Source organism: Fistularia commersonii, chromosome 21 (assembly GCF_037954325.1).
Source record: "Fistularia commersonii isolate RoL2024-O1a breed Wild chromosome 21, RoL_Fcom_v1.0, whole genome shotgun sequence".
NCBI lineage: Eukaryota > Metazoa > Chordata > Actinopteri > Syngnathiformes > Fistulariidae > Fistularia > Fistularia commersonii.
In genome coordinates this window covers 10,339,488-10,359,310 of record NC_141304.1, presented here as the reverse complement: position 1 = coordinate 10,359,310, position 19,823 = coordinate 10,339,488, and the positions used below count along the sequence as shown (strand labels likewise).

The following is a 19,823-nucleotide window of genomic DNA, read 5'->3' as shown; positions in this document are numbered from 1 at the left end:
AAATCTCAAGTTTATCAAAATAAATAGAAACATTGCCAAATAAGTTGGAATGGTAAAGCCATTAATTAGTGTTAAAAATGGACACGTTTTTGTTTGCAAAGGAGGGGCTGAAAAAATATTTCACGGCATTACCTCCTTCCTCGAAACATTTATTCGGCATTTATTCAGCAACATTTATTATTATTTGAGCAGATAGTTTTATTTTGATTTTGAATTTGATCATTTCTGAGTCGACAAGGTCCCACGCCTCTGACCCTGAGAGGCGACTTTGAGACGGTTGTTCCTCCACGGCCACCGTTGCAGTTGTCAGGACGTAGTTGGCGATGGTCGGCCATATTGTCTCTGAGACAGCAAAATCACAGACACACCGGCGACCGTGGGGACCAGGCTATTTTGACCTGACCAAACAGAGCTGCGTGGGAATTATTTCGGTCGCAGCATCCATTAAGCGGTAAACATACAATGAAATGACTTTTTGCCGTTGGTATTTAGTGTTTCAGCGCCTCCTCGGAAGCGAAGCGGCGCTAGCATGCATATGTTTCCCGGCTAGCAAAGGGCCCGGCTGGCACTGATAACTTCCCAACACCTACTCAGACCGAACCCACCCCCCCCTCTCCGTTGGCGCCTCCGGTAATAGGCTGCCTGCCGCAGGATGAGAGTTTAAGTGACCTTTTGTAAATACTCTTATTATAACACGTTTTTATTCGCAAAGATCATTAAAATAAAACAACATTAAATCCGATCCTCAGTCAGCTTAGCTCTACGAATTCTGGTCAGACGCAAAACACTACCAGGACTTCAGCCGGTTTACAGGATAATGAGGAGTCTTAATTCCCTCTATAATTAAATGTTTCTCTCACGTATTTTAAGACAATTCGACGTTTTCAACCTTTAAAAATGTAATGACTGCTTGAGCGCTTTTTTGTAATAATTTTTCTGGCCTATTATTTGGCCAATTATTTTTGATTTGACAATTTGAGAAAAAAAAAACCTAATGCACTTAATAATAATGCATTTTATCATTATTAACTCATTTTTAATGTGTTGCTAACTACAGTTAGGTGTTCTTCAAATGTATTTTTGACTATTTTTGTTGAAATTCCCTTGACTGATATGAAAATCAAAGGGTAAACGATGACCATTGTAGTGGATTTCAGTAATAGTGGTCAGTGAAAAATGATCGTCACAAATCTCCCAACATATGTCCGGGTGTACACTATTTTTGAATTATTGGATGCTAGTTAATTTCAAACTTATCATCTGAAACTAGAATTAAAATCTGTCACAGGAACATTGTCAGCGTGGCAATGGCCAACATATTCTGACATTTTAAAGGTGTTCAATTTGACATGCGGCATGTTGTTTACCTGTTCATTTAAACTGTAGAAATCATATCAGGAGACAAATCTTAGGAATCTCTGTTGCTATCATACATATTGTGCAATATATTGTCAAGCTATAACATACTCAGACATGATGATTAATGTCAATGTTTGAACTAAAATTTGACAGGGTTACAATGTCTTGTGTGACAATAACAGCTAATTCATTTTAAAGGCCCGGCCATCAAGAATAATCAATTCAATGTAATGTGTGTCTGATTTGTCTATGTTATAAATATATCTCAAAAACTATCAGTGAAAAACACATTATCAAATAAAATATTTAACAACAATTGGTTTACCTTAAAATTCAAAAAACATTTTTGAAGAAACACCTTAAATATACTGCTCCTTTTATATCTACTGAGACAGAGTATTACCTCATTACAACTTAACCCCTGTGAATCTTTTTGGAAATTGACATGTTGAGCACTTCCTACTGTCACTTGTATGCAAGAAATCAAAGTAATTTTTCATCTGAAGGCCACTCTGCTAAATTAAAATAACTGTCTGTTACACCAAGCTCAACAGTTGGAACGGATGGAGCACTCTCATAGTTTTATTCATGACTCCATCATCTGGTGCATTGTTGAATTACCGTAACTCATCACCTCAATCATATAAGTTGGCATATTTCTTTAATTTATGTTGTTACCTTTGAGCAGTGAGGTGTTGTTAACCGTTATAATACTAATCCGCTGATGCAGCATCCATTAACCTAACAGTGATGTAAATGACCTATTTTTATTTTTTCCCTGTTTTCTTTAAAGCTTTCTCGCTGTGCCCCTGGTGGCTCTCCCCTATCCTCAGGTGACCCCCCCCCCACCAACCACCCTGCTCTGTTGGAATCAACTACAGACCCCCGACCTTCCCTCCTTTTCCTTCCTCCCTCCCCTCCTTCCCTCTCTCCCTCCCCTCCTTCCTTCCCTCCCTCCCTACCTCCCTCCCTGCCTATCCTACCCCTGTATACCTGCCTGTCCAGCCTCACCTTGCTACAGTGAGACCTCCTCGTCTGCATTTCTAAGCTGTCGGTCATGTCAGGACCCGTGCCGAACCGGGCTCGAGTGTACGCAGAGGTCAACACTCTCCGGCCAAGGGAGTACTGGGACTATGAATCCCATGTAGTGGAGTGGGGGTAAATTATTTTTGGGCTTTGTGTAAAATTCCCCAACTGTCTGCTTGACTCCCAACTACCCAGCTTACATTTATTCAAATATTTTGTCACAGAAACCAGGATGACTTTTTGTTGGTGCGAAAACTGGGTCGAGGCAAATACAGCGAAGTCTTCGAGGCCATCAATCTAACCAATAATGAGAAGGTGGTGGTAAAGATACTCAAGGTGAGTCAATACCCGTTACTATTACTTAGGAACTTCCTAGTCCTGATAGCTTATGGTACCGTCCTTTGCGAACCACACTCTCCATCATCTGGTGAATGTGGCGGCAGTGGAGTGGCTTTATAAAGCATAGCAAAGCATATAACTGAAATTTTTAGAAGAGTTGGAAAGCCACTCTTTGCCCCTCCCTTGGTACGAACACTTCAGTGACCTTTGGCAAGACCCTCAACCCCAACCTACCCAGTGGAGCTCCTCAGTGGCTGCAGGTCAAGGCTGACTTTACTAAGGGGATCAAGGATGCAATATATGTAAGAATATGACTAATGATCCTGTTAAAAAGGCTTGGTTTCAGCCAATTACCCACAGTTATACTTAAAATGAAACATTACATAATGAATTACAGACACTTATGAGGCTGCTTCTTTTTGCAATTAATGATGAAGTGATGTGCATTACAAGTGGTACCCAGACACATTCAAAAGGAATTGCCACAATAGATGTTCAATTTAGCTGCTTGTTGAATCTAAAGTGATGTTTCAAGTTAGGTCTCGGGGGTGTGCTTGTGAAAGAGTTCACTTGTGCGACGGCATGCCACTTTGTCCATTTGGACCTGTGTGATGACTCCTTGTTGAAGTGCAGCATAAACTGACTCAATATGGTTGATAGCCATATCTTACTGAGCCTGTTTTGATTTTTTTTTCCCCTCATACACTCTTTAAAAGTTGACTGTTTTTTTTTGGTCCAACAGATAAAGAAATTCAAACCATAAAATAAAATGCAGTGGGTCATAAATAATTTTATTTTTTAGTTATGTTGTGAACTGAATTCTTATGTTATTTTGACCTGTGTCACTTGATGACATTTCAAAAGATGTATATGCGGCGTGAGATAATTTTTTGAGACCGCCTATCTCTGACATTGAAAGACTTTAGTCCTTTCCAGCTTCAGCACCACTTAATTCTCACATACTGACATGCCCCTGTTCTCCATTTAGCCTGTGAAGAAAAAGAAGATCAAGCGTGAGATTAAGATTTTGGAGAATCTGCGGGGAGGTCCAAACATAATCTCCCTTATCGATATTGTGAAAGACCCTGTAGTAAGTTGACAGTTTGATTCTTAGTTCATCACATTGTAATATGCCATTATTGATATATTGCATTTAAACATGAATTACATTGTGGCTCTAAAATGTATGTTAGTGTATTGAGCGTACCTCCTGGGCAAGCTTTTCATGTGGGCTTGGGAAACTTGTATCTGTAAGTACTTATTCAGCAAAATGAGTGTTAAGTAGATGCACAGATTGGTGGCAAATTAAAGAAAAGACTATGAAACTGTTGACTATGAAAGCAAACTATGTAGATGCTTCCATAAAACCAAGAATGATCGCTAAATGTTCTGATGGGCGTCTGTCACCAGATCACAAACAAAGGATCCATTTGTCAATTTCCTTACTGGGGCACTTGATTTCTTTGAATTCGTCACCATCTGTTTCTAGGAAGTTATTCAGTCTAGTATTCCTTTTTTGTGTCAAAGTACTCGAACAGGTCCAGCTTTATTTCCTTCCGGCTTCTTTAGGTCACCCAGTAGTCTTCTATAGGAAAATAAGATTTTATTTTTCACTGGGATTCTTTCAAAAATTGAGTCTGCTCAGACTTGATCATCGCAAGTCTTGATCATAACTGTTTTGATTGTCACATATTGATAGATGATATTTTCTTTACACTTTAAGTGCCAGCTATTGCTGTTTATTGGATTGTTATACTTGTCAAAAAATAGAAACATTAAAGCCAATTAGACAAATATAGTCAGGGAGATCAGCTTTTTTTAATTGGTTCTGAAGTAGTTGATAGAACCAATCCTCTTTGTATTGTCTGACAGGGCTACTAAAAATTATTTGCCCAAGCACACTGTGCTGAATGATATGGTACAATCTGTACAGATGATGGTCAGGAGGATATAGTGTAGCCTTTTCGCAAGGTCTAACAAAGTCAAGAAGTTGTTCCAGTTCATTTAAAATGTTGTACACTAAGCTCAGCAGATTATATATATCCAGCTGCCTTAAGTGGAAATGCAGCAAAATGTTTTCGTTACTTATTTGGTCCATGAGTTCTCGTTGCTCAATTCTGAAATAGAGTTTTTTTTAATCTAATTTGGGGGTTTTCTTAAAGCTTCTTGGATGTGATACTTGAATGCCCATGTAGATGCCAAGGCCTGTGATGTGAAGGTGGCCTTTCAGCTTACTCTATTTGAACACCAAACACTGCTGAGAATTTAGTCCTTATGAGTAACATTTAGCATTGGAGAAATACTGCAATTCTCAACCTTGCATTAGCTGCCTTGCTTCTTGTAGTTAAGCAGTTGAAAGGTAGTTTTCATTTCTGCATAAGTCCCTTGCATCTTTTCTTTTTTTTCAGTCACGGACACCCGCTTTGGTCTTTGAACATGTTAACAACACAGATTTCAAGGTAAAAAAGAAATTGTGTGTGTACGTATGTATGTAATCGAGGTTTATTGATAACTAGTGCTTTGTCATCTTTGCAAGAAAGTACACGATCTTCTGGTTCTACCCTCAGTCATTGGCAGTGAAGTATTACTGTAGCAATTACGGTAATCTTTACCCTAAAAAGCAATATGACTTTGTTTTTGGTCCCCAGCAACTCTACCAGACCCTGACAGACTATGACATCAGATTCTACATGTACGAGATCCTTAAGGTGGGTCGCTGACAGTAAAAACTTTTTTCAACATGTGCCAACCGGAGTGTACTACATGTTATTCATGGCATTGTCACACTTTTGAAAAATTTCATTTGGTACGTATATGAGAATGAAAGAACATACATACAGTAGGAATAATATTATTATGAGTATTTGGATTTTGTCCCATATTAATGACCAGAATAAACAAGCGGCATTTTATTTACCTGGTGAAAACTTATTGCAATGAGAATAACAGGAAAAAAAAATGTATATATCTGTAGTACTGTTGTCAATCTAGGCATCATACATTCGTGTTATGTCACAGTCACAAAAAATACTGTATAGTTTCACTATTTTCACAATATTGTAACAGTACCTATTAAAAAGTCCCTTTGAACTAGTAAGTATACACATTTTTTGCATGTGATCACTTGCAAAAGAAAGAATGGACAATAATATAACTGTAAAACATAACAGGAAGTAGCCTAATTTTCACTCTGCTGTTTGACTACTAAGGTTTCTCTTCTGGCTTGGCTCGCAGCAGTCTTCATTCAATATCTTGGACCTCTACTTTGGAGACCATAGCTTTGTCTGTCAGCATGTTGTGTAACTTTTGGCTGTTTTGGACCCATGTCAATCTCCAGGCCCTTGACTACTGCCACAGTATGGGAATCATGCACAGAGATGTGAAGCCCCATAACGTGATGATAGATCATGAACACCGTAAGGTCAGTGCCCAACAGCTGAACATTCAAAATCCAAGCGATACACAATGACCTTACATGTTACTATTAGCTACATACTACATAGCTGTTTTTCTACCATAATGTGAAAAACTATTTCGATATCCAGAGCATATTACGAATTGTAACTCCTAACTGCTTTCTTTGGCTCTGTAGCTGCGCCTTATAGACTGGGGTCTGGCAGAGTTTTACCACTTGGGACAGCAGTACAACGTCAGGGTCGCCTCCCGTTACTTTAAAGGACCAGAGCTGCTGGTGGACTACCAGGTACGGTAGCTTTTGTTGCTGTGGTGTGGGTGCATGTCTGGATGTTACTGTCAAACAAAGGTGTAAAGTTTTCTTTTGTAAAAACACCCGCAGATAGACTATAGTTCCATAAAGTAAAACTTAAAGAAAGTTTCAAGCTTTGTAGTCGGACTCAGCAGTGTGCCAAAAGAAGACATGATATTCAGAAATGTCTTTTTATCAGTAAGAATCTTGATATACAAACTTGATGGGTGTTATAGAAATTCCTGATGACTTTGAAGCATATTTTTTTGATGATCTATGGAGTCTTTTGCTAGAATTCTGTTGCTTTACACGGGTGAAATTACTCAAGAGATTTCACCGGGACTTCAGGAATACGTTCATCAGAACCTTTTGGTTCTCACCCATATTTGTGTGTGATAAACAGATGTACGACTACAGTCTGGACATGTGGAGCTTGGGCTGCATGCTGGCCAGCATGATCTTCAGGAAGGAACCCTTCTTTCATGGCCATGACAACTATGACCAGGTGAAAACTCTTAAGCTGGAGTGCTGTAACCCCCCCCCACAAAAAATGAAAGTTTGACAATATATTAAGACTTAGCTGACCATAAGCTCCCACTATATTCTAATTTAATGGTCAGTGTTGCTTTAAAGACTTTAAGACAATGCATGAGGCATCAAGTGAGCTAACAGGGCTGGGATCTGTTGGAACTTTAAGATGTTTGTCTCAGATTCAACACTTTCCAACACAGTGATATATGTATTGCTTACCTTTATACTCACCTGCAGTGATTGAGTACAAGAAATTATGTGCTACAGTGAGTCATAGGTCATAGTGTCTATGAATTGATACTGGATAATATTAATCTTAAGTGGTTGATGTCCCATAGCTGGTGAGAATAGCCAAGGTTCTGGGCACTGAAGACCTCTATGACTACATTGACAAGTACAACATTGAGTTGGAACCTCGCTTCAACGATATACTAGGAAGGTAAGATGATGATTAATTCAACTCCTGGTCATTAGTTATCACCCGTGTATTTTATTTGGACACTTCTTACCTTGCAGTAACTGTTACAATTTCCTTGACGATAAAGAGAAGTTGGGAAATTTGGTGTGGGGCCTGAGCCCTTATGTTGCATTGCTTGGTGCTCATGTTCACTGCATAAAGTCACCCCATATTTTTATCTAAGGAGTCTCTAACCTGTCTACACAAGCATGGGCACTCAGCAATTATTCCATCGGTGTGTAAATTATTCAGTGTTCAAAGTTCCAAAACAACATCCTTGATTATCTGTTGTTCTGACATTTGCTTTCCCCTCTAGACATTCTCGTAAGCGATGGGAGCGCTTTGTGCACAGTGAGAACCAGCACCTGGTCAGCCCCGAGGCCCTTGATTTCCTGGACAGGCTGCTACGCTATGACCACCAGGCCCGGCTGACGGCCCGTGAAGCCATGGACCACCCCTACTTCTGTACGTCTCCTGTGAAATGAATCAGTCCTGTCAACAGCAGTGGGTGGATTCAGTTGGTGGATGTTTGCCTGTGGCAGAAATTCATGTCCAAATTATGATTTCTGACAGCTAAAGCCTCTTCTTGTGTGCCTCAAGGGATTTTTTTTTCTTTAAATTCCTCAATTTATTTGTGAGTTCAATGACAAAACAGATTACAAACATACCTTTTCAAGAAACATCCAATTATATGATACAGACCTATTCATTTTAGAATGCTTTAGTTAATTTTATATCTTTACAAAGCAGTTTATGGGTGATCAGAAAAGTTGCATTATGGATAATGTAGTAGCAGCCCTGATTGTAGTTTGGGTTCAGGCCTTCAAATGAGAGAGGTTTCTTGTTCTCACAGTTCCGATCGTGAAGGATCAGTCTCGGGCATCCGGATCAACAAACATGCCCAGTGGGAACCCAGCTGTCAGTTCAGCCAGCATGATCACTGGTGAGGACACACAATTTAACACGCCAGCCCAAGGTTGTCACTAATCCAGCAAGAGGTTCTCTTCTAGTCAATAGCTGTAATCTGCAGCTGTGAGATACAAACGTGTATGAGATTTGAGCATCTCTCCTAGGTATCTCGGCCCTTCCAGCGTCCACTGCCCTGGGCCCACTCACCGGTTCACCAGTCCTGTCTGCCGCTTCCAATGCCCTGAGCACCCCAGTGCCTGCTGCTGCAGGTGCCCCACAGTGACCACCCCACTGCATTCCCAGTACCCCCACTAGACCAGTTCCACTCTGTCAGCTCTCCACATATCAAGCATACCCTCCCACCCCCAACGCTGTTCTTGAAGAGATGTTCTTTCAAGGGATGCACCAACTTGTCAGCCATCTCCCACCCATCCTTTATGGATGAGTTATTGCTCATATAACTAGCGTTGTAAAAGGAGTGAAAACTACTGTTAACGATTACACTGAAGATTTGTTTCCATGGGATTAGTGGGGAATAAATTACTTTAAAAAAGGACACAAACACAGAAAATGATCAGTTTCATAATTTTTAATGTATCACTATAGGTCTAGATGTTCACTTGGTGCATCCCTAGTTTGTTGCATTCCTTTACCTCCCTGGTTAATCATGAAAACCTGCAATGAATGTTCAGTGTGGTTGATATACACAAGTACCAGGCCTCAAGGCCCCACAAAAGCTGTAGCCACTGGATGGGGGTGTAAATCTCACCCACAGCTGACTTATACTTCGATGGGCTTGTTAAGGGATCAGCACCAAAAGGAGCACATCCTGTATTGTTTACTACTGCACAACTATCTAATGTTTTGTTCACATCAAGCACTTGTGAAGTTATTGAGAACATCAGGTCCCCATCTAAGAACACCTTGAGTGTTTTAAGGCAGATGATGTCATTAGATGCTTCTGGTCCCTTCTTACCAGGGGGGGAAATTATGGGAATCGCAGATGGTTCAATGGGGGGGGGCAGAAACTTCTCCAACCTACAATATACAGCCAAGGATGTATTTTTTTTTTTTTTTTTTTTTAAAGCTGGATATTAGCAATGATACAAATGTGCAATGATACTTTTGTAACTACAGGTATGGTGTTGGTTATATGGTCAAAAAAAAGACATTATCTTGAGGCTGAACTTCGGAAATGACCTGTGTAACTGCCATAATCTGATTTCTGATTTCTTTTTTTTCCCTTCCTGGGAAAACTCCAAGTCTATCTTTATTAATATACCGTATTTTCAGCACTATAATGCGCACCGCATAATAAGGCGCATAGAATAGAAACTACAGTCCCACTCCCAACTGTGGTCATCTCGCTTTGTTTCCTCTGACACTCTGTTAAGTCTTTACTTGGGGCAAGTCATCTTGTTGCTTCCACTTCCACTTCTGTGCCATTGATTCATTAATGTTGAATTCTTTCGCTGCTGCTCTATTCTCATGTTGTACTGCGTGACTGATCGCCTTAATTTCAAACTCAGCGTCGTAAGCGTGTCTTTTGAAAGGTGCCATTTTGGGGTCTTTTTACACACACAAATGGTGTGGGACTGGAATTCCCCTTTACTGTTTTTACCGCTGCTACTTCGGCAACGCCCCCTAATTACAGTAGCCATAAATAACCAATATTGATCCATATATAAGGCGCATTGGATTATAAGGCACACTGTCGGTTTTTGGGAAAATTAAAAGCTTTTAGGTGCGCCTTATAGTGTAGACAATATGGTAGCTAAACCAGAAGTTAGCAGTTAAAGTCCTTCGCGCTCAGTGGACTCAGTGGAGTCTGGATGTCCAGAAGTGACACAGGAGGAGTTTTTCAGAAAAACAGATGGAATTGCCCCCTCCAATGCTGCATTCACTTATACTGTACATTCGCAGAGGTCTGCCACGATTGTTGCCTGCTTTACACACACATAGGCAAATCCGAAAGGCATTAATGTCCCTGGCAGGTTTTTACTTAGTTACCTTTATTCATCCAACAGTTTTTTTTTTTTTGCGACTTGAATGACACAGGCTTCTCCCAAAAGATAATAAGACAACGTATAAGAGGCATCATTGTGGGTGAAAAAGAATTTCTCAACTTTTATTCCCATTTGACCAAAAAATGATGTGTGCAAAGTTAATCATACCAACTGCAACGGTCCCAATCGGTGGGAAAAGCCAAAGTTCTATACTATTCGACATAGTCCAAGCAGTTCAAAAGTATCCCACTTACTGTGATGCAATGTTTTCATTTTATATCATTGCTGCAGTACAAAGTACCATAAAAGATACAAGACGTTCCACACTGAAATATCTTAAGAGGATATGGTCAGAAGCCAAAAGTGACCCCTTTACTGGCCAGGCGGACAGTAAGACAGGTGACAAAGTCGGTTGATTTGAATAAACGTAGCCAAAAATTTGCCAGGGGTACGAGTAATGTCAGCCCAGACTGTACACATATATACAGTGAGTGTTTGTGTGTGCGTACGTGTGTGTGTACGTACGTATATATATACATATATACACACGTAATAGATCCGGTCAATATGTATTTGATCCCCCTGGGATTTCTGAATCTGCACCAACGCTGAAAATTTTGATCCCCTCTATGATTTCCTAGTGGGAGAACTTGCAAAATCGCAGGGGGAGCAAATACTTACTGACCTGCCTCTATATGTATAAATGTAAATGTGTATGTATGTTTGTATATACATATACAGTACACATATACATATACAGTATATATGTATACATGTGTGTATATGTATGTATGTATATATGTGTGTGTGTGTGTATATGTCCATACATATATGTATATGTATGTTTATATGACTTCACATTAGTTCAAAGCAGAGGTAAGGAGGTGATCATTTGCCCAGTGCTTGATGTGACACAACATGGAAGGAGTTGTTTCCCTCCAGATCAGCCCTGTGTGTTGGTGCTGTCCTTTGCTCCGGGTCTGTGGGAACACGGAGACACTTTTCCCCTCTCCTGAGTCGTTTACGTCTTACAACTCATAAATCAGACTGGATCATCGGTCTTCCTTTGATATGAGACACCCACTGGCATTCTCACACATGCACACATGACACACTCACAGGTTGATTTGTTATTAACCGTTCTGGACTTTTGAACTTCAGCGTCGTACTACGTCCTCAAGAAGCCGGGGAAGGTTCCCCCAGCTCTGCGAAGACATGATTCTGTAACTTGCTGCTTTCCAGTTCCTTGAATTACTTCAAGAACTAACCAAAGTTTACTGTCAGTTGGGAAAAAGAGACTGACCAAACCTTGTTCTTGTTATGCAGGTTAAAGTATTTTTTCTTTTCTTTACAACTTGAAAAAGTGTTTGCTCTCTGTTGGAGGCTCAGGTGGTTTTGGGGAAGAAAGCCAGCTCTGTTCATCTTTCCTGAGAGTAGTTGACTGTCTTTCAACACCTCTAGTTGAAGTTATAGTTGAATAGCACTGGAAGGGTAGTTTCCCCGCTGTCGTAGTGCCACAGTTAGAAAGTGTTTGTTGAACCCCACTGTTCATTTAAAAAAATTTTTTTGGATGTCCCTTTTTTTTCCCCATATCAGAAACCAGAAAATGTAAACAGGAAACAGTAAAGGTTGACCTGAGAAAGGAGCAGTCAAACCCCCAAGTCACTGTATATATTTTTATGTCCTCATGTAGAAGACTAGTATTTGAAAATATTTGTGTAAATAAACATGTTTTATTTAATGGGTACATCTGATTGATTTTATCCACGTATTCCGGCGGGTCGCACTGTTATCCTGCATAACATGCACAATTTTCACAGTAATACACTGTCCTTTGACAGCTATGAGCAACAGACTTTTATAAATATAAAGAATGGTATGAAAAATGTATCTCTTTGTTATACCTCTTAGCAACATGGAATGTGAACAAATAAGAAATTACCATTTTCCATTGTTCCATTCCTTTGATGGCTTTACTGACATATAATAGTTTTTACAACCAAAATGTTTCAACTTAAAAATATATATATACATATACACACACAATTCTCTAAAGAAAAGAGCATTTACTATTTAGACATTAAAAGTAGCATTTTGGACCACAAGTCAATGACTAGGTTTTTCAAAAAAAAAATTTAGCAGTTATGTTTTTTTCTGTTTGTTGAAGTACCGTACAACATCAAATTCCCGCAGTGAGTTATTTCACTATCAACATTTATCTTCAATTTTTAGAGCAGGACATTTAACATCAACATACACTGTGAAATTAGAATTAAACTGCCAACAACACATTATCAGGTCAAAACTTGAACAATTAAAACTGGGTGTTTGAAAATAAATCCAACATAATGCTGCTTGGCGAGCCGTTCACTCAGCAGTAAGATGAGCCACGTGCTCCAAGGTGCTCAGCCTGTGGTAGTGGGGGGTGGAGGCTCTCCGTCTGAAGAGGCAGCAGAGTGTGCCGCTATGGTCAAATCTGCGTAACAAACACAGTTTTTACAAGATGCACTGATATCATTCAAAAATGTTTCAGTCTTGTAGAAACCAGCCAACATTTACTCCCATATCCATTGAACGCAGTAAGAAAGTCAATCAGTCATTAAAACAATATCTAGGTGAATACCACTTTTATGTGAATAATCAAAATAACTGTACCTTAAACAGTATCTGTTTTCTAGTTACATTCAAGGTTGGTTTTTTTTTTAAACATTTCAGTTTACAAACCACGATGACTTAAAAAAAAGACAAATTTGACAAAAGTTCATTGATGAGAAACCAATAAGCAGAGCAAGACTAAGAAATTTGATTAGCATTCATGTGATTGCAATTGCATGTGAGTGGATACAGACAAACACTAATACTTGGTTGCAGAACTTGAAGTACCTTTAGTCATGCGCGCTTAATTACAAGTGCTTGTAATTCTGCATGTACAATTATGGGCTACTTGTCCCTTTGTAAATATCCAGCACTATAAAACCTCTTGGACGAATGAAACCCGAGGAAAACCACAATATGAATGATTGCCATCAATGTTGCAATTTAGGATGATTCAGAATACAGCCCTATGCAGACTTAAATGGTTTACTTGTTTTGTTTTCTTGAAAAAGGGTTAATCACAAGTTTGATCCATCGGATAATCTGCTTTTTATATGCTTATTTTGTATAAGTTGTATAAGTATTTGGCCTCTCATACTCAATTGCTTTTATCATTAAGCTTTGTTGCAGACCTACACCACACCACCTTAATTTATTTGCAGAATACAAGTTTAGTGAAGTGTTGCTTAGTCATTTGAGAAAGTCTGTGTATCATCTGCATAAATACAACAATTGAACAGATTAGTCACAGAGGAAATCTTAATTCAAATTCGATAAAAACTGTGAACATGGGAGTCCCAGTTCCGGCTCAACAGTCGAAGTCGTTCTGACCTGTTCAGTCGTAGTTCCTTGTCAATCTGCTCCAGAGTTTTGCCTTTGGTCTCCGGAAGAATTAAATAGAAGAAAACTCCAGCCACCACGGCGTTTAGCCCGAACAAGAGAAACGTCACTGACAATCCAATAGCGTCTGAAACCGAGAAAAAAAAAGAGACAGCAAACTAAATGATTATTCTTTAGACCAGAGGACAGTTTTATCTGCTTTATAAGTGACTCATATTTTCATTTTTTTCCCCATGGGTTTCTGGACTTGGGGGATTTTTTTCCCTCTGGCTTTTCTATTTTTGAGGCTGATTAATGATTTGTACCTTTTGGTGAAGCCTTTGTATTTACTCTCATGAGGTCTTCTCTTTATGGTAGACTTACATACTGATACACCTACTTCCTGGAGAGTGTTTTTCACTTGAGTGGGTTGTTGAAGGGGTTTTTCTTCACCTTGGAACGGATTCTGCGATCATCCACCACTGTTGTCTTCCGTGGACTTCCACGCCTTTTTGAGTTCCCAAGCTCACCAGTGCACTCTTTTATTTCTCAGAATACACCAAACTGTTGATTTGGCCACTCCGAACATTTCTGCCATCTCTCTGATGGATTTCTTCTTTTTTTTCACCTCCATTGATAGCTCATTTGACCGCATGTTGTGTGTTCACAGCAACAGCTTACAAATCAAAAGCCACACCTGGAAATAACTCCAGACCTTTTAACTGCTTAATTGATGACAAGTTACCGAGGGGAGAGCCCATGCAGCCTTCTGAGTCAATTGTCCAATTACTTTTGGTCCTTTGAAAAAGGGGTGGCTATGTATTATGGAGTTGTTATTCCTTAAACCCTTGCTCCGATTTGGATGTGAATTCTCTCAAATTACAGCTGAGAGTCTGCAACTTAAAGCCCATTTTGATTATATAACTCTATCCTGAATATGTTTTCGTAAACAGCTAAAATAACAAAACCTGTGTAACCGTCCAAATGGACCCCATTAAAAGTATCCCATCTCAACTGTTTAAGGGGATTTTTTTGTGGCTTAGGGACCCTATGGTATGATATCATTTTATCATGCAAGCTCCACACAAAAACAAACCAGTAGCCCAGAGAATTCAAAGCTTCTTGCAGTGAAGTAACAGTGCTGACCAAATATGCATTTCAGATATTAACAGCATAAAATCAAAACCCTTCACTGATTCTGGTTTGATTGCTACTTTGAATAATCAGGTTGAGATGTGAACCGTTGCAATGCTTAGACTTGTCAGACCAAGAAAACCCTAGCTGTGTTGAAAGTAAGAAGGAACAACAGGAGATTCCCTGCAGCAGACGCTTGAAATTAAAGGGACTTGCCGATAACGTCCAGGAAGGTGAACGTGACCAAAAGGTTGGCGGCCCAGTTGAAGCAGTTGATAAAGGCGAAGGCTCGTCCTCTGACAGCAGCCGGGAAGATCTCACTGAGGAGAAGCCAAGTCACTGGAACAAGGAAACCAAAAGAGAGATTAGCACGGTTGAACGGCGTGGTTAGAAATACTCTGAATTCTGGACTTGGTGAGAGATGCTGCACAAACTTGGTCCGAATCCGATGGCGTAGGCACTGACGACAGCCATCATACAGACGAGAACAACCCAGTTCAGAGCGCTTGCATGGACGCTAGAAGAAGATTCCAGAACAGGTTTGAGCAATTTTTGTCCAGCTCGATCATCTAGAGCATTATTATTTACAAGTCCCAGAGGCGTGTCAAAAGCTGACCCGTTCCTAACTGTTAGAAAAGGTAGAGCAGTAGCGTTGGCGATTAAGTCCTGAGGCTGGCAAGGCCTCTCGGCCTCCATCAGCGAGCGCCCGTTGAGGAGGCCGATGGCCATCAGACACACCGCCATGACCGCGCATCCGCCGATCAACAAGGGCCTCCTGCCGAGTCGGTCTGAGAACACCATGGAGGCGAGAGTTGCCGCCACTTTGACCAAACCCAAGCCGACGGTCGCCAACACCGCCGAGTCATTGCTCTGAAAGCCCACTGAGTGAAAGATGGTGGATGCGTAAAACAGAACATTGGGCTGCCCCGTGAACTGCTGGAAGAGAACCAGTCCAAGCCCGATGACGGTTCGAGTCCTCATGTTGTCTTTGCGCTGGAACAGATACATGGTGTTGTACTGCACCCTCCTGTGGTCTGTCCCGGAACGGATGTCCAAATTGTCAGCTTCTTGGGTTTCCAACATGTCCTTTTCAGCTTGCGAGTAGTTTTGGCTCAGGGACCCCCCCGGGCTGGACGGGAGGAACAATATAGATACCAGCTGAACCACGGCGGGGACCACCGCTAGTCCGAACATCCACCTCCACCCACCCCTGAGGTTAAAGAGGATGTAGTTCAGGGCGTAGGCTACCAGAATGCCTACAGTGATTCCAGCCTCGTACAGTGTTACCAGGAAGCCCCTGCGGTCGGCGGTGACCATCTCAGAGACAAAGATGCAGCAGGACATGGAGGAGATACACATGGCGAAGCCCACCACCATCCTCCCAAACACCAGCGCCAGGTAGGAACTGACCAGCAGAACCAGGCTGCCCGTCAGGATCAGCGCGTTGCTGAGGATGATGGAGTTCCGACGGCCACGGCGGTCGATCAAGCAGCCTCCAACCATCGAGGCCAGCAGGGCTCCGACCAGCAGGGAGCTGACCAGTGCCTCCTGCTGGACGCACGACAGCCTGAACTCCACTTTGAGCTGCAACAAACCGCCTGAGATGATGGCAAGCTCATAGCCGAAGATCAGGCCGCCCACAGAGGATACGGCGCTGGCCAGCAGGAGGGTGGAGCAGCCTGTGTGATGAATGACAAGGTTAAACAACAGCCATTAGGGTTTATTCCTTAATATTCCAACACCATTAGAACATTTCATGTTTTTCCTTTTTTTTTTGCTCCAGTGAGTTGGAGTCAGAACTATCCACATTATCAGGAAACGCAGAACAGGGATTTTCATGCTAAGCTATTATGAATGGCGAACATAAGAATATTCTTTGGAAAGGACCTCAATTTCAATGGTGTCCAGCCTTGTTTGACAGATAAAATACTTTCAGGGCAATTGGTTTCTCAGCCTCAGCTCTTCGCTACTATGGTTGCACGAACGGGAAGAGCCGAGCACTGAATTTCCCGGAGGCCCAACGGCGGAATTGCAGGTGCAGTGCCCATAAGGAGTGTTTCAAAAAACTGCTACCATTTTATTGAGAGAATTTGCAGGATTTAATGATCTCTTCCCCGTTCAAGAAGCCAAGAGCTAAACATGCAAACAGCTTTGTGTTCCTTCTGCTTAAACTCACATAATAGCAGACCAAACCTAGATGTACTTCTTTTTTACATCACCTGAAAAAGGGCTCTTTTATTATGGGAATAAATGGAGGCCAACAAGGACACTCCATTCACCTCTATCACATAATCACTACGCCTGGCACATACTTATGTTGCTGTGTGAAAAATGAAACAATGGCACAAACCGATAAAAACGTCCTAATCATTAAATGTGTATTTTTTTGTGCAGAACCTGCATGCCACGAAAATGCTGAAAAGGCTAATTCTAGCATCTAGCATTTCCAGAACAAGAACTTGACTCATATGGCTCATCAGGTCACACACATCTGCTGTTCATACTTAGCTCAGACTTTTGTGAATAGTGTTTTTATTTGTTTAATATTTTTCTCTCATAATCATCATTATTGTTTTTTTTATTGGTTAAAGCAGTATTTCTCCAAGCATCGGGTCTGTCTCCTGTGCACCATCAAAGGATACTGTTTATATCAAACATCCGCCATGAACATGAACATCCTCTTTTGTTTGCCACAAATTTCAAAAGGAGCTAAATTTTTAATGGACAAAATTTAAGTCAAATATTTATCTGTTCAATCACTTTTGGAAGCAAAAGTCAAGAGATTGGTGACAGCCTGAAAAAATAGAAATAAAACCTGGTACTGATTTCCTAAATAATAATAAAATAAAATAATAATAAAAACTTAACAAAGTGATCCCGGACTGGTCTTTAGAATTAGATAAACAAAACAAAAATGATAAATAAATCACTCACCCATCTTATCTCTCCTGCTAATGACGCTCTGTCATCATGTTGCTGTCCTCTGGAAAATTCAAACAAAACATGAAAGATGTACACACACGCATGCACACATAAACAGACGCAAAAGCTGTGTTCCTCCTTTCTGCCTCCGACTGAGCTGTTGCTCCCCTGTCACCATGGCAACCCTGTTGTTGATTGAAATGATTTCATTACAGATCCCTCTCGAAATGGCCTCAAGCGCAGCATTGTGCGAATGTTCAGTGGAATAAAAAGTAAATACCCAATAAGTCGCTTGCAGTTTGGTTCAAGGACCAAGGACACCTGAGTAAGATTATGAGTAAAAATCGAACCAGAGATCAGCTAAAATGATCTCGAATAACCCCAATTCGGCAAAAATTAAGGAGAAATTACTTTTCGGAACAGCGGACATAACAAAGAGCAGTTTTTTTTTTAAAATGCATTTTAATAAGTTCCCTGAAACTGCTTCCTTATTTAATGTCTCATAGTTTTTGGCTCTTATTTTGCACAAATTGTAAGTTCACTGTTATTTATTTGCATTTCTTAATGTAAATTAAAATGAATTAATGTAATTTTCCATTTAATTTTGGCCAGGGAACTTTTTACAATAGATAATATATATGTTTATAGAGCTATTTTCATCAAAGTGCTGTGTGAACATTATTATTTCTTTCATGAATTTTAAATATATTATTGTATCTTTTCACATATCAGTATGTGATAATTTGGTAGAAGTTAAAACTGTGCTGCGACATGTGTTTACATCAAGCGCTGGTGTATTAATACTCCTATCAACACGGAAACACAGCGGAAATTTGTAAAGATAAATTAGTTTTATCACATCACTTCTTCATGCTCCTGAGAGGGGAGGTCAAAGGTCAGCTTTTCATTACATTCTTTTTTTTTTAAGTAACAACAAATTAAGGTTGAGTGGTAACCAATGCTCCAAAGACAGACACCCATCACACATTTACTTTACCAACTGTAGATAATGGTTCATTATAAATTTAAAAATTAAGTTTTGCGTGTTTTCTATTTCAAAATAATTGAAATAATTTTATTTTTCAGATTTCAAGTTAATATAATGGCAAAAAATATGGTGAGTTACTCTGGGTAACTGGGTTTGAGACTCTGAGTAACTCGAGTCTTACTTTATGCTAATTTATTGCAGTTTTCAGGTTTTATTTAAAATACATAGCAATGATAGTTATTATTCATTTAGTAATATTCGGTGTTTAATTATTTCGTAACATCTTATATGAAGTTTTTGTTGTTGCCGTCAAACACGCACACTCACACACACATTTCCCCCGTTTCTCTGGATTAGAAAACAACAAAAAATCGAGTTCTATCCCCGAAAAAGTCTGTGTGTGTGAGAACAGTCTCTGTTTGAAAATTAAAAAAACAAACAAAAACTCACCGGCTCTGTTCGACCCGTTACTCGTACCGGTCCTGCAGCTCAGGAGCAATGGAAGGCTGTCCCGCCAAAAACAATTAAGACAGACAAGAGTGAGAGAGACTAGGAAAAGAAGAGAGGAGAAGAAAAAGAAACGCATTTATACTCGGGATGAGGCCGAAAAAGTCGATCCTCCAGGAAGTTGGATCGACGTGGCAGCAGAGTCAAGTTGCAGGAGCGTCAAGCAGCGAACCTCTGCAGGGAGGAGGGCTCAAGGCGCCCTCTTGTGGCCACTCTCGGTACTACATCTCGGAAGCGCCCTCCGGCCTGTATTGTCGCAGCTATTTTCCTTATTCATGATCCATCCCGTCAGAATAACAATAATAAAGTAGATAAAGTAGAAAAAGTAGATAAGAAGATAATGATAGATAGATAGATAGATAGATAGATAGATAGATAGATAGATAGATAGATAGATAGATAGATAGATAGATAGATAGATAGATAATTATTGATGTACATGGTGACACTGTCAATGGCAGGGCTGTGTGTCTCAGCTGGAAGAGTGTGTGTGATGATGAGAGGGCTGGTGGTTCTTCCTCAGGG

The 19,823-nt window shown here is 40.3% G+C and overlaps 2 protein-coding genes across 3 annotated transcripts; one reads left to right on the top strand and one right to left on the bottom strand.

Annotated features, from left to right (window-relative positions):
* Window positions 1–312: 312 nt before the first annotated feature.
* Window positions 313–12,074, top strand: csnk2a4 (casein kinase 2, alpha 4 polypeptide). 2 transcript variants are annotated; one of them, XM_086169091.1, is made up of 14 exons: window positions 313–451; window positions 2,153–2,192; window positions 2,365–2,517; window positions 2,610–2,721; window positions 3,713–3,814; window positions 5,133–5,183; window positions 5,373–5,432; window positions 6,062–6,145; window positions 6,317–6,427; window positions 6,834–6,935; window positions 7,300–7,400; window positions 7,735–7,883; window positions 8,272–8,361; window positions 8,492–12,074. In XM_086169091.1, exons 3-14 carry the CDS (start codon window positions 2,417–2,419, stop codon window positions 8,608–8,610), a joined length of 1,182 nt encoding a protein of 393 aa, XP_086025217.1. In that variant the 5' UTR covers window positions 313–451; window positions 2,153–2,192; window positions 2,365–2,416; the 3' UTR covers window positions 8,611–12,074. The 2 variants fall into 2 exon arrangements, with proteins under 2 accessions (XP_086025217.1, XP_086025216.1); XM_086169090.1 differs by having other exon boundaries at window positions 2,153–2,517.
* slc2a10 (solute carrier family 2 member 10) lies at window positions 9,984–19,464 on the bottom strand. The gene is made up of 6 exons (XM_086169089.1): window positions 19,242–19,464; window positions 17,816–17,864; window positions 15,316–16,560; window positions 15,098–15,220; window positions 13,760–13,895; window positions 9,984–12,809 (listed from the first exon to the last, which is right to left on the bottom strand). Exons 2-6 carry the CDS (start codon window positions 17,817–17,819, stop codon window positions 12,701–12,703), a joined length of 1,617 nt encoding a protein of 538 aa, XP_086025215.1. The 5' UTR covers window positions 17,820–17,864; window positions 19,242–19,464; the 3' UTR covers window positions 9,984–12,700.
* Between the last annotated feature and the right edge of the window lie 359 nt (window positions 19,465–19,823).